This window comes from Monodon monoceros, unplaced genomic scaffold, assembly GCF_005190385.1.
Source record: "Monodon monoceros isolate NGI ecotype Baffin Bay Population unplaced genomic scaffold, NGI_Narwhal_1 Super_Scaffold_1, whole genome shotgun sequence".
Lineage (NCBI taxonomy): Eukaryota > Metazoa > Chordata > Mammalia > Artiodactyla > Monodontidae > Monodon > Monodon monoceros.
The window spans coordinates 85,146,435-85,161,858 of NW_021703765.1; the positions used below are offsets into that span (position 1 = coordinate 85,146,435).

A 15,424-nucleotide genomic window follows, 5' to 3' on the forward strand; every position below is an offset into this window, starting at 1 on the left:
TTAGGAAGTACTTGAGTCATGAAAGCCCTAGTTTGGAATTAAAGAAAATTACATAGATTTGGAAGTTGTCCGGAAGCACGTGAATCATTTCACTGCACCCAGCTTTTTCAGCAGTTTCTTGCCTTTGGAAAGCAGCCCCTTTTTCTTTCTCGAGGACATTTCCCTGCCTCTCCCAGGACTACCAGTACCCATAGATGACGTAGGTGACCCAGAATGGAGATGGGCTGTGGGAGATGGCACTCTCCTTGCTGTACCTGAACCCTCAGGAGGAACCTAGTAGGCACATTGGTACAGGTCATTGAGTGCGTGAGCGCCGGCAGCACCCCTCCGCTCGCCGCGCAGCATCAGTAACGCCACACGGCCCCGTTTCCCACCAGGCAAGGTGAGGGTGGTTCGTTTCTTCTCTGAAGGGTTGAAGTATCCCGTGAGAGGCACACGGCCCCTCCCACGGCATAGCTCAGGGCGGGGGGGGGGGGGGGGGGTCTGAGGGCCCCCCAGAGAGAGAGAGGGCCAGCAGTGTGGGGTTTTCGGTTTCTTTGTGTTCGGGGGAGGGAGTGGCCATTGCACTGGCAACACAGAGCTGGGTAATCATTGACTTTGTAAATTAAGACCAGGAGCAGGAAGAAGGAGTCATTTTGAATTAGGTTGAGAGTAAGACTGGCTGAGTACCCGTCAGTAATCTTAAAGGCAAACGTTCTTAAGGGGAATTTCGAATTTGAAAACTACTTGGGCGTATGAGATCCTGACGTTGAGTACATTCCTGGGTTAGTATACTAGAGAAATACTGGAGATGGCACACCGGTTGAAAGAAAAATAAATAAATAAATAAAATAAAATGAACCTTAATTTCAATCAAAGAAAGCTTAAAGGCCCTTATTGTACGCTCTCATTATTTCCAAGGTATTAAAGGTGAGTTTTTGTCGATACAGAGCACATGGTAGGGTTTCCGTGCACTCGAGTGCTTCCTGGCGCCTCACAGGAGCGGAACTGTATTCTAACGCGGGCATGACGACGTGGGCTCACCCGCGTTTACGGTCGCATGCATGCCTGCGATTATAATACCACCACCTTTCCTCTCGCTCCCTTACCCCACCAGAGCAAAGCTCTTTCTAATGCGAGTACTCGTTATTCATCAGGCAAACAGGAGCCCAGGGGCTTCAAGCTTCCTTGGATTTAAAATCAGGGTCTAATTCTAATGGAGAACACCTACTAAATCATCCCAAAGTACACCTGAAGATACCATCTATTCCATCTAATGCAATCATTTGAGCTGCACGTTTCATTAAACTTGGTATTGCATTGGTATACCAACAAAGCAGTCTTCCAGCCAAACGCCTGCGTGTTCAGGACACTTGCTTGTGCTTTGAGGAGGCGCATCAGCTCTCCCCGTTAAGGTAGGGGGACGGTCACTTAAGAAAAAGCCGCCTGCATTCCAGGCAGCATGGGGAGTGTTCAGAGCCAGCTCTAGATCACCTCGTGTTCACTACTCATCCACTCGATCTTGAGTTGCGGTTTTTTTTTTTTTTTTTACGTAAAATTTCCAGAGGAAACATTTTATTAGCTTGTGCTTTTTCCAAGAGTGGCTAACAATGCAATATGCAGCTTGAATTATGACTAGACATTGGAACACTGTGTAAACAAACAATTAGCCTGTTAAGAAATATGTTCCCAATGTTGGCCTCTTCCAAATATTCTTAACGTAAATCGTAGGAAATGATTATCAAAGATGGTTTACTTCACTACAAATTCAGTTGCTTTACAACTGAGACCAATAACACTTTAGGTCCAGTGAGTTTTTGAGACATATTTCTTCTTTTTTTTAGCCCCCCCAGTGAAGCCTTAAGTCTACCGCATTGGTCCACTGCAGGTAGCTTAGGTTGCTATGTTTACAGGTATCTTCAGTTGCTCACTTACGTGAAGGCTACATTGCCTGATTAAGGGGTGAAATGCACACTCTTCTTCTGTTTCCAAGCAGATGAGCAAAGAAATAAAATATATATAAAAATATAATATATAAAAACTCGCAGTGATGAAATAAAATAAAAATGAGACACCAAACAAATGTAATCTGACAGTTATATATGGCTGAGAAGTTCTTTGACCTCTGTTGAGAAGATCTGTTAAAACCCTGACAGGGCAAATAACCATTACTGCCCACCGAGTCTAAGGACTGTAGCCATCCCCGTTTCACTCTCAAACTGGACTGTGCGTCTGTGACGTAGGATGGCAAGTTCCTTTGTGAGCAAAGCAGACTGATGAGATTGAAAGGGGCATTTTGGTGAAACAAGTAAACTTGGTTTAGAATTAGGAATCTTTAGGCACAACCCCCATGGAAGGGCAGAGGAAAAATTCAGGGTATATGCTTTTCGACCTAAGACATAAAAAGCAATGCAAAGACTGCAGTAGACCGTCTGTGGCGGAGTGGGACAGGGGTTAAAGGTGCTGAACACACGTGCTTACCCTTTTCGTCTTCGAGCGTGTCGGCGTGTCCTGCGGGTAGTGGGACGGCGCGTCAGAAAGATAGACTTCTACATCATCAGGCACTTCTTCTAGGAAGTTGGAGGGTACGAGGCCTTTCTGCCCACTAAGCTCCCCCTAAAAACACAGGGATGAGAGGAACAGTCGACTCTTATTTTTCCAGAAACCTGCTTCTTGCTTTAGGTAAAGGAACACAGCTCAGAGTAGCGAGTTTATTCTGGCTCAAAAGTGGCAGACAGGCCGGGACTCCAGTGTTTCCGGACTCCCCTGATCACAAGAGTGAGCTCGGCCACGTGCTCGAAGTGCAGGGTCCCGGCGCCCGCCCTGAGGTCCCGACCTGGCCTGTCTGGAGCGGAGCTGAGGACCTGTTTCGGCCAAGGGGCCTGGGTGGTTCTCAGGGTCAGGCACGCTTAGGAACAGTCCTGGGGAGCACCTCACTTAGAGGTTCTCGGCCCTGACCAACCTCTGAGTCCCACGGGAGCTTGCACAAATAGCGTTGCTTGGGTGCACTGAGAGAGGGGAGCAGGGGGCGGGTGTCACATGCGGGGGCAGGATTGAGGGGGCCGACCAGTTCCACCTGGTATCTTTCATCCTGTGCGTCGCTACAGCCTCGCTGTAAGGATGCACCCAAGAGGGGACGGTGAAAGTGTTGGCACCTCCTCGAGGTGACTGCTTCAGGTTGGTATATATCCTTCCGGACCTTTCTACGCAGTCACGTGTCCATGCATGGAACACAGTTCCAACTGCCCACTGGACGTCAGTCCCGAGCAGCTCACAGCCCACCACATCAACCCCCCCCCAGTGCCACCTTGCCCCACAGAACCCAAAACCAAGCTCAAAACTGGCCCCAGACAACCTGGGAGTGTGTTTCTCTGTCCAGCAGGTGTAGGAGATGGTGGCAACTTGAAAGAGACAGCCTACAGCGTCAAAATGAAAACTCTGCATCCAGGAACGTGATGAACAGAGTGAATGGGAGAAAATGCCTGCAAGTCATATATCTAGTAAGGGGTTATAAAGGATATATAAAGAACTTCCACAACTTAACAAAATAAACAACCCAATTAAGAAGTGGGCGAAGGACTTGAACAGATAATTTCTCAAAAAAAGACAGATGGCTAAGTAGCACATACAAGATGCTCAGCATCACTACTCATTAGGGAAATGTAAATCAAAACCTCAAGATACCCCCTCACATCCATTAGGATGGCTACTATAAACATATTTTAATGTTGGTGTAGATACGGAAAAATTGGAACCCTTGTGCACTGTTGGTGGGACTGTGAAACGGTACAGCCACTATGGAGGAAACAGTACGGTGGTTCCTCAAAAAATTAAAAATAGAATTACCATATGATATGATCCAACAATTCCACTTCTGGGTGTTTACCCAGAAGAACTGAAAGCAGGATTTTGAAGAGAGAATCGTGTACCTATATTCATAGCAGCATTCTTCACAATAGCCAAAGGATGGAAGCAACCTAGCTGTGCACCAGCGGGTGAATGGATAAACAAGATGTGGTACAGTGGAGTGTTATTCAGCCTTAAGAAAGGAAGGATATTCTGACCTATGCTGCAACAGAGACGAACCTTGAGGACGTTATGCTAAGTGAAGGGTCATAAGCAGACGTATACTGTGTGATTCCACTTACATAGGTCCGGAGAGTAGTCAGAGTCTAGAGACAGAAAGGAGAAGGGTGGGCGCCAGGGGGAGGGGACAGTGGGGACTTGGTGTTTGATGGGGACAGAGTTAATCTTGCAAGATGGAAAGAGTTCTGGAGATGGATGGTGGTGACGGTTGCACGACAGTGTGAGTGTACTTAACGCTGTTGAACTGTACACTTATAAGTGATTACGATGGTAAATTATGTGTATTTTCTCACAATTAAAATTAATTTTTTTAAAAGAGGCAGGTCCAGGTACCCCCCCCCCGTCTTCCTGTGCGGTAATCCCTCCTGAGCCCGACAGCCACGTGCCCAGTCGCCCACCAGCTCCTTCTGCCTAGACCCTGAAGATCCCACCCTCCTGTTTACCTGTGGCCGCTTCAACCCTTCTTCCTCAGGCTCCACCGTTAGCTTGTCTTTCTCCGTTGGTGTTACTTAGGCACTCTTTCTAGGACAGCTTTGCTTTTTGCTGTACATGTCTCCCTGGTGATTTCTTCCACGCCAGCGCTTGCAGACAACACGTATATATGCAAAGGCGCTGGAACGTCTGTCCAGTCCAGACCTCTCAGTAGGTCCACCAGCCAGATTTTCCCTCCAGCACCAGAGGTAAGCACCGGATGGAGTAGCTGGCTCGTGGTGGGGGCTACATTCGGTGAAAAGGCGCAGCTCTACACACACATCCCCATCAGCACCATGTTCACATCTCAAGAGGCACCTGTGTGAACCACGTGTTCAGGCTCCCGGGCTGAGCCCTGCCCTGGGCTCCCCGATACAGCGGTGGAGGGAACTAACTGCGCTCTTCATTGTTTCCTCTCTTCTCTTGAGCCTCCCGGCACAGTTCTGCTAAATCACACGTCAAAAGTGCACACGACACGACTTCACCGTTGGCGTCCATCGCCACGTACCCCGGCACAGGACGTGGTCGCTAGAATCACGCACCTGCGTGAGTCCCCCTCCACGTTGGAGAGGCTCTGTAGCCCCAAGCTCAATAGTTTCTAAGCCGTGTTTTCCTCGCTACCGTGTCCTCATTTCTGTGTTCCCAAGGGCACCCATCGGCTGTGGCAGAATCTGCAGACCCTCCTGGAAGATGTCACAGCTACAGATCTGAGCCCTGCGCGGCCTCGAGCCTATCTCTGTCAGCCTCCCCCGTCACCGTCTCAGTGCAGGCCCTTGCCCGTCACCTGGGCCGTTCCATCGCTCGTCGCCTGGCCTCTTGGGACTCGCACCTCCCTTAAACGGTCCACTTGCGAAGCCCTTGACCATAATAACATCTCCCCCACTTGCAGACCCTTCACAGTCTGATCTCTGCTCCTCCTCGAGCCTCATTTCTACCGCTTTTGTGTTTGAGGCCGGATACGAACCGTGTGAAGACCTTACAATTAACAGAACTGGAATCCGCTGGGCTGGGCTGAGGAGCAGAAAGCGTTACAGTCTACCCCGGCCCTTTTTCCCCACGCCCAGTCAGCACGAGGCCCCATCACGCTTGCACACGTCTCCTCCTTTGCTTCCTTTAATACTTCAGAATGCTACTGTACGGCCTGTTTCCCTCTGACCTATCGAAGTACATGATTTAAGAGTTTGGGTGTTGAAACACTGGGCAGTGCAAGCATCCGGCTAACACAGCGCGAGGGTTAAAGCATTGCGCGGTGCTGGGAGTCTCAAATGACTGGAGACAAGGCAAGGACTTCACTGGGGATGCTGTGAGTTGTGGAGGGGAAGGCCCAGGTAGACAGCAGAGGCCCCTCTGTCTACACTCTGTTCACTGTGGGATGTGGTGGAACCGAGGAGAGAGTAGGAAGACATGGCAGGACTAGGTCCCGTGAAATGGCTGCAAGTGAGCTCCCTTGAGAGCTTTTACGATCGCGCGTGATGTGAGACAATGCAAGTGTGGCGAAATTTAAGATTTTTGGTATTAAGTGAGGTATCCGCGGTTCTTGTTTACCAAATAAAAAATAATAACTGCACTGGACAGTCTACTCAGCAAATCTGACCAACAAAATAATACTAAAGCCATCTGGTGGGAAGAGAACTAAGACGTGTACATATCAATTTAGATCTGATTCCTACGATCATATAAAATTTAGGCAGGCTGTTCGAGAAAATAAAGTAGATAAAACAATGTAGGAACGGGAACATGCAGATCATATTAGAAAAATATGTTTAAATTACCAGAAAATACTATGTCCAGTTTTGTCTATATGTTTGAAAATCTAAATGAAAGGCGTGGCTTTTCTAAATATATAAAGTATCAAAAATTGACTCAATAAGAAGGTAATTATTTAAGCAAGTGAAAACTTTTGTACAACTGCATCCTAAAAGGACACTGAACCTAAAAGATTTTTAGGCAGGTTGTAATAACCTTCATGTAACTGTAGGACCTTAACTATGTCATTTAATCTGTTCGGAGCATGAAAAATACTGGAAGCTTACCAGTTCATTCATAATTCTAGCATAATCCTGATACCAGAAGCCACAAAAAAAAGATACTCCAATAAATATAAATCCATATAATTTCTGGAATATAAATATAACTTCTGAATAAAATGTTAGCAAATCAAATCCAGTGCTTTAAAAATAATTGTAAAAAAAATAGTTGTACCCCATGGTCAGTAATTTACTGACAAAAAAATAAGTCCAGCAAATGAAAAACAGGATGCTTAACATGATAAAGACCACCTATCTTTATCGATAACCTAGCCTAACACATAACAGTGTAAAGATTAGTGATATTCCTACTAAAATACAGACTGTCAGGGATCCCCCGTCCCTGTCATTCAGAATTGTTTTCAATGATGCAATAAGACAATAAAAAGAGATGACTGATAAATACTGAAGAAAAGACAAAATGTCATGATTTGGGGAACCCGAGAGAACCAACTGATGACAATGGATATAAGTGCATTCAGAAAAAAGATTTGTAGGGGAACATAAACACACATGCGCATAAATGGGCACACAGTGCATACATATGCACGCACGTAAACATGCACACGATATATACACATACATGCACACGCACATAAATAGGCACACAGCACACATACATGCACACACATGCATACTCGTGCACATACGTAAACACACATGCACATAAATGGGCACACAGCACATACACATAAACACACACGCACACACATATGCGTGCACACGCAATATACACGCGCACATACAATTCATGTATGCACACACGTGTACATTGCATACATACACATACACACACACATTTCCAACATATTTTCTAAATAACCGGTAAAATATATACCAGAAAAAAATCATAATAGCAAGAACATAAGAATGAACTTTGAAAGATATATAAAAGGATGTGTAAGAAGAAATTCATGAACCTTCTGACAGATGAAAGGGAAAACTTAAAAAATGTCAGACACACCATGTGTCCAAATCAGAAGACAATATTATGTCAAGTTCCCCCCAGTTTAACCTAAAAACTAAAAGCACCTCTAAACAAAATACTATGGGTTTGTTGTAGGGCAGGCTCTTTACAAAAACGGTTCCTCCCAAACATGAAAATGAATTATAAAAATACAATAACTGAGATAGTGTCAAGTAGCATTGAAGTCCAGAAACACTCTAGGTAGGAATGCAGTTCATAGGAGACAGATGGGATCTTTAACCAGCGGAGAAAGGACGGATTATTTAATAAGTGGTGTGGGGACATTAGTTTCTCTAATTAGAAATCAAAAATAAAGTTAAACACTTGAGATTTACATGTGAAAATGAAGCTATAAAAGTGAAGAACCAAAGTAAGATAACTTCTATCAATCGCCTTGAAGGACTTTTTAAGCATGACTCCCAGGGGCAGACGAAACTGACTACGGACACATTTAGAACTCCTGCTTCATAAAGGAAATCAAAACAACAAAACCACACACACACAAGGAAAAGCTAAAAAGCAGACAATGACCTAGAAAAAGAACGATTTGCAACATACGGGACAAAGTATTGAGACAGGCTGGGACCTGGGACCTGGGACCCTTTGCTGCAGTGCTTGTACCCGGACAGATGTCATCTCCTCAAGCAACAAAATACAAAGAAACTATAAGGGACTAAGAATAACCGCATGCATGCACAGTTGGGGCAAATTATGGACAACAAGGTACAAAAAGACCAAAAAAAAACACCCAACTGCCCCTTCTGAAGAGCTGGGAGCAAAAACAGGGTGTCAGGAGCAAAAGCAGGGCACTGCACATGCCCCCTGCACTCAGCACCACCAAAGGGGTGGGCAGACCTCCTAAGCCACGCCTCCAGCCCGACCCCTGGACCCACCCCTACCCTCACCCCATAGAAGGAACAAGCTCGCACCCCCTTAGGGAGCGATCAAGGGAACCTGTTACTGGTTCTCACTCCCCCTGCTGCAGCAGGGGCCCCAGTAAAGCCTTGCCTGAATTTCTTGTCTGGCCTCTGATCAATTTCTATTGATTAAGGTGGCCAAGAACCCTGGTCGGTAACGGTATGAATAGTCTCACTAAAAACTATACTTTTAAAACTCAGAAACTGCGCAGAGGAGAGAGCTTTGAAAGGCCACGTGTGCCTGAGTTTGTAAAATCCCTTTGACCCCAAGAGAAACCTGCCATATCAGTACCTGAGAGTTTCTCAGCTACTTTGATTTTTTTAGAAAAAGAAAAGAAAAAGGAGGAAGGTTGGACTCTGATGCAAGATGGTGACCCCACTCCCAAGGCAGGGGACAGCGGTGGGTGTCTGGCCGGGCAGGAGCCGTCAAGATGACCACCTTCTCTTCCTCGGGGATTATCGGGAGACCGGCTCCTCCACGGGAAGGGGAATGAGAAGGAAGGAGGCTGGCGCCGGCGTGGAGCCAGGACTGCCCCCCAGAGACTGGGTCCACAGGGCTGCGCGAAGGAGGTCAGTGAGGAGGCTTTTAGTTAATTAATTATGCTTCTTTGTATTTCTTCCTTTTCCTATTTGAAAATGTATTTATTACCTACGCAGTAAGTAATCCAGAACATTAAACTGTTTGGTAAAGGTCTGGATGGAGGAAATTTTAAGTGTAAACACGTGAATACCCTTCCTTTGCTGACAGCTTGTTTACGTCGAAAACACCCCTATTAGAAAAGAAGGAACCGTGAAGATTACACGACTGCCGTCCCATAGTATGTCCTCAGGAAGGAAGACAAGCAAATTAGCCAACCCGTCAGCAAGCCATACAGAGTTCATACATGATTTCAGGGGAAAGAAGAGACAAGCAAAATTATATATATATACACTTGATGCTTCAAAACTTACATAATAAAATCCATCTTCATCAATTTCACCAAAAACAGTAATAATATCTCCAGTGCAAAATGTAAGTTCAGCCTGTAGAGATAGAACATAAAGTTAAAAGTGTTCTCCTGGAGACAGAAGTTGCTTTTTAAAAAAAAAAAAAAAAAAAAAAAAAAAGTTCTTCATGATTTCTGGTATGATTTCTCTTTTTTTCTTATTATTTTGGTATGAACCTATTCTTTCAGTCAAATAAGGAGGAAAGGTATAAATCTGATGAATGCCTCTGTCCCTAGCCTCTTAGAAAGTAAGGATATGTCATGATGACTCCAGCCTACGAGAAAAGGGCTGCCGGGCTCTGATTCTCGGCCAGAATTCCAGGTCGTCCCCACGTTCTGCTGGCGGCACGTCTTTAGAACCAGTCAAATAGTCAACTTACAAAACCCGGAGCCTCAAGGAGATGGCCTCTGCAGCGTAGGGACCATTGCACAAACAGCCTTTCACCGAGTGTAAAAAAAATCTGTAATTAAATGTCTGTTTATTAAGTGTCTATGCCAGGCTCCAGGCTAGAGGTGGGTGCATAGAATCCAGCAGAGGATACCAGAAAAAACTGCATTTTTATCTCTCGACGTGAAAAGAGGGACTAAAGTTCATACCTAAGAGCCATCAGGCATCATACACAAATCAAGCCTGTACAGAACTTTGAACATACCTGAGCTCTGAATCGGAGCCACGAGCTGCTCGCCCGTCAGGTGTAACAGAAATACCGAGGACCAGGGGTCGGTACACATCTTGTCATCTAAGAAAGCAGCCCCACAGACTGGAAACCTAATCTTTCATTTCTGAAGGCAATTCCTTTTCAGTTTTCACAAGGTTCCTAGGACCCCAAAACTACATGCACAGAGAACACCAATCCTTTCTTCTCTATCTTCCTTGAACGTGTGTGTGGCGGCCATGAGGGTCAGTGGCCACATGCAGGGGGCTTTGCTTTCTCTCTCCAGGACGACCCATCACCACCAGGCGTGGGTCACAGGGCTTGCCCGGCGCTGGTCCAGGGAAACCCTATGTCAGTGGCTGCCATGTCCTGAGCGTGTCACCAGGCTCACGACCTCTCTCCTGCCTGCCTGGGTCCCTATTTACTGGTCGGGTAGCCCTGCCCTCGGACGGGTCCAGAGAAGGCAGGGAGGGAGCAGTGCTGTCAGCAGAGGTGTGGGGCGCTTGGCCGGTACCTCGACATCGATGTTGGGCGAGCTCTCCCTCGGGTCGTAGTCGTACAGGGCAACCATCCTCCGCGTCGCCACCGAGGGCTGCCTGATGCTCCTTCTGTTTCTCTCTGTTCCCGTCACAGGAGAAGAAGAAAGACACCATGAAGTGATTTCAGAGCCGGGTCACAGATGGCCAGTGTGGCCGAGGCGACCACTGGGCACTAGTGCCAGCAAAGCCAGGGCAGCTCCCACCCCTTTCTCCAGCACATCCGTGAACAAGGGAGCCTTAGACTGATCCTCTGCAACAGTCGATCTAAACCGTTTGGGCCGGCACCGGGTGGGTGTAGCATGGGTAGGACCACTGGGCCAGCTGGAGGTTGGCACCTCGCTCGCAGGAAGCCCCGCAAACGCCGGGTCAAAACTGCTGCCCGTGTATCTGCCGTGAAGCCACAGAATCAAGTCATTCTCGCTCAGACCAGAGGCATGGCCACCGGCCTGGCATCAAGGGAAGCAAGAGTCCATAGAGAGCGGCGCCCTCTCTACCCATCTCAAGGGTCCCTCCCACCGCTTTCTCCTCCAGTGCCCTGCCACTGTGCTTTTAACAGCTGTCCCCGAAACGATGCCACCTGTGGAGAAGGCTCTGGGGAGGCCCCCTCCCCTTGCCTGGCTGTGATGTGCCATAGACGGAGCCCCAGGGCACTATCCCAGCACACGCGGCAGCACAAGCCGGGAGGGAAGAGGAAGCCCCGTGCAGAGCAGAGGCGAAAACTCTGAAAACAGCCGTCTATAAGAAGGGTCCGTGGAGAACCGTGGGATCTGGCCCAGATTGTCGAACTCCCTGGCAAACCCACTGTTGTTTGCATTTCTAAATGATATTTCTCCTGGAGAAAGCCGGCATTGAAGCATTTCTTCTAAACACAGCTGCTTTTCACCTACAATGAATTTTTGGAATTCAAAAAATAGAAATGAAAGCTCAAAGGCAGGTGTTTTGAAAGCAACTAACGTTAGTTACGTGACTTTGCAGTGGTTTGTGGCAGGTATAGGGCCTGCAGTGGGTGTGCAAAATTCAACCCTCAGCTCCTGGTCAAGAATCACTGCTTTTGGGGCTTCCCTGGTGGCGCAGTGGTTGAGAATCTCCCTGCCAATGCAGGGGACATGGGTTCACGCCCTGGTCCGGGAAGGTCCCACATGCCGCGGAGCAACTGGGCCCGTGCACCACAACTACTGAACCTGCGCGTCCGGAGCCTGTGCTCCGCAACAAGAGAGGCCGCGATAGTGAGAGGCCCGCGCACCGCGATGAAGAGTGGCCCCCGCTTGCCACAACTAGAGAAAGCCCTCGCACAAAAACGAAGACCCAACACAGCCCAAAATAAATAAATAAATTAAAAAACAAAAACAAAAAACCACAGAAGAATCACTGCTTTCATTTAAAATAAGCAAGCACACCTTTGCAGGACCTGCAGGACATATGTTTCCTTGAAGCGAAGTATAGTGGTAACCAGAGGTCAAGTACGGTGCTGCTAAATATTGCTGATTTCACGGGGCACGTTTTCTGCAGGGATGAATTTCTGAAGGGGGCAATAACAATACGCATGTTCCATACTGAGGCGTAGTTTACATACAATACGATTCACTCTTTCTAGTGCCCACTTCAGCAAGTTTTGATAAGCTCACGCGGTCTTATAACCACCACAGCCGTCAAGATATTGAAGCTCCGTCACCCCCCAAAATTCCTTTATGCCCCCTTGTTGTCACCTCCAGCCTGGGTAACCACTGGCCTGTTTTCTGTCCCAATAGTTTTGCCTTTTTCAGAATATCGTTTAAATGGCATCACACAGATGTAGCTTTTGGAGACTGGCTTCTTTCCTTTGGACAATGCATCTGAGATCCATTCATGTTACTGCACGGATCAATAGTTTGTTCTACTTTTATCGGTGAGTAGTATCCCGTTGTACGGATGCACCATAGTTATTTTGTCCATTTACCAGCTGGAAGACATTTGAGTTGTTTCCCCTTATCAGTGATTATTAGTCAAACCACCATAAATACTCACGTACAGCCTTTTGTGTGAACGTGTTTTCATGCCTCTTGGGTAAGTATACAGGAGTGGATAGGATTGGATTGTAAGTGTAGGTTTAACTTTAGAGGAACCCATACCTGTTTTGCAAAGTGGTTGTAGCATCTTACACTCCAGGGAAACCGAGCAGAACCCTACAGGGCCTTCCTGGGGACAGATCCCACCCCCTGACATATTTATAGATATGTCCCCTGCCTCTTGTTTGTAGAAAAGCTATAGCCTCCTAGGCCTTCCCCAAGTTCCAAAGAGCAAATGTAATCAGAAATGTGAGAAAATGTGGAAACAAGGGGAAAAGGTCAAGCAACACAAAATAACAATAGTTTAGCCAGAAAACAATGTCAAGGATCCTTAGTTCCTCCTCAAGGGCTATAGGTACTATTCTGAGAGCTGTTTTACAGATACTAAAACCTCCACCAGGTGGAAGTAGTTAACTGCCGACCACCAGCACGTAGACGCCAGACTGGTTGGAACCAGAAGATTGATGATGTTGATTCCCAATTACCTCACCACCAACCAATCAGAAGAAGGTCCACAAGCTGACCAGGCACCCTGAAGCCCCCTCCCTCACCTTGCTTTAGAGACCCTTCCCTGAAAGCCACTGGGAGTTTGGTTCATTTGAGCATGAGTTGCCTGTTCCCCTCGCTTGGCACCTGCAATAAATGCTGTACTTTCCTTCACCACAACGTGATGTCAGTAAATTGTCTTTGCTGCACATCAGGTGAGTGGACCCAAGTCTGGTTCAGTAACACTGCAAGCAAACGAGAGTTCCAGTTGCTCCACGCTTGCCAACACTTGGTATGAGCAGTCTTTTTCATTTTAGCCATTCTAGTGGGTGTGTTGGTTTCTCATCATGGCTTTATTCGCTAATGATGTTAAGCATTTTTCCATATGTTTATTTACCATCCAAATATCTTCTTTGGTAAGGGATCTCTTCAGATCTTTTGTCAACATTTTTACTGGGCTATTTTTTTATTTGTTAATTGATGGTTTTATTTATTTTTTATGATAAAATTTTTTTAAAATTTTTATTGGGGTATTAGTTGATTTACAACGTTGCATTATTTTCATGTGTACAGCAAAGTGAATCAGTTAGACATATACATATATACACTCTTTTTTTTTTTTTTTAGATTCTTTTCCCATATAGGCCATTACAGAGTATTGAGTAGAGTTCCCTGTGCTATACAGCAGGTTCTTATTAGTTATCTATTTTATATATAGTAGTGTGTATATGTCAATCCCAATCTCCCAATTTATCCCTCTCTCCCCATCCCCTGGTGACCATAAGTTTGTTTTCTACATCCGTGACTCAACTTCTGTGTATGGGTTTTTTTTTTATTGTCAAGTTTTGAAAGTTTTCTCTGTATTCTAAATATAAATCCCTTTCTGCCGAGTTACTCGCAAATATTTTCTGCCAGCTTGTGGCTTCTCTTTTCGTCCTCTTAACAGTGTCTTTCTAAGCTGAGAAGTATTTGATTTTGATGACGTCTAACACAATTTTTAAAATATATCATATCAAAGAAATTGTTGCCCTATCATCACAGTTTTTCTCCTATGTTTTCTTCTACAAGTTTTATAGTCTTTGTTTTCATATTTAAGACAGTGTTCCACCTTAAGTTTTTTAATATGGTGAGACTATGGCTTGAGATTGATTTTTGGCCCGTGAATGTCCGATAATTCCAGCACCTATTATTGAATAGACTCTCCTTTCTCCACTGAACTGCATTTTTACCTTTGTTGAAAATCAACTGACCGTGTATGTGTTGGTCTGTTTCTGGGCTCCATTCTGTTCTGTTGATCTGTGTGTCTGCCGTTCTCCAATACCACATGATCTTGATCAGTTTGCCTTTATAGTGAGTCCTAAAGTCAAGTTACGTTGAGTCTTCCACTTCTGTTCTTCTAAAAAATTGTTTTAGCGATTTTAGTTCCTTTGACTTTTCATATGCATGAAAGATTTAGCTTATGGATTCTACATAAACCTTTGCGCAGACCTTCATTGCAGTTGCGATGAAATCTATAGGTCAGTTTGGGGATATCTGACATCTTAATATCTTAGCAGTATTAAGTCTATGAGCATTCTGTCTCTATTCACTCAGGGACTCTTTGATTTCTTTCATCAGTGTTTTATAGTTTTCAGCATACAGATCCTGCACATATTTTGTTAGATTTAACCGTGTTTCACATCTGCATTGTGTTATTGTTAAGTGGTATTACTTTTTAAATTTAAATCTCAAATTTTTCATTGCGAACCTATGGAAATACCATTGCTTTTGTATCCATTGGCCTTGCTAATCTCACTTGTGAGTTCTAGGAGCTTTATTTATAGATATGTGAGATTTTTAAAGTAAAGTTTCATGTCACCTTTTCCTTCTGTGTACCGCTCCTTCCTGGCTCTCCCCGTACTGCATGCTCTGCGTGATGCTGGAAGGAAGAGGTGAGGGCAGACATCGCAGCCTTACTCCCAGTCTTGGGAGGAAAGCATTCGGTCTTTCACCACGAAGAAGGCTATTTCCTAATAATAGAGGGGCAAGCAGATATCTCAGCTTGGTTCCCTCAACTAGTCATATTTAGAAAACTAGAATGGAATAAAAAGACATTTAACCTAACTGATCACGTAAATCAAGTTTCTGTTTTTTAGCAGATCACTCCTAGGCTCCCTGGGTCTGTGGTGCACAGAGCCCGCTCCCTCTATGAACACTCACTGTCCACTTCAGGAAAGAAGACAGCAGTGCAAGGGAGTGGATGGTGTGAGGGGCTCAGAGAGCTGC

General features: G+C 45.7%; 1 protein-coding gene across 5 annotated transcripts in view; it reads right to left on the reverse strand.

The window, feature by feature from the left end:
- RIMBP2 (RIMS binding protein 2) overlaps window positions 1–15,424 on the reverse strand; it is a 72,870-nt gene continuing 57,446 nt past the window's right edge. For 2 of the 5 annotated variants that reach the window (XM_029234246.1, XM_029234220.1), the window contains 4 exons: window positions 10,604–10,707; window positions 9,399–9,470; window positions 2,461–2,595; window positions 1,935–1,961 (listed from right to left, as the gene is read on the reverse strand). In XM_029234246.1, coding sequence (XP_029090079.1) covers window positions 1,935–1,961; window positions 2,461–2,595; window positions 9,399–9,470; window positions 10,604–10,707 — 338 coding nt within the window. Of the gene's footprint in view, window positions 28–84; window positions 274–1,934; window positions 1,962–2,460; window positions 2,596–9,398; window positions 9,471–10,603; window positions 10,708–15,424 lie in introns of those variants that run through there. The other 3 variants (XM_029234231.1, XM_029234212.1, XM_029234239.1) reach the window with 3 other exon arrangements.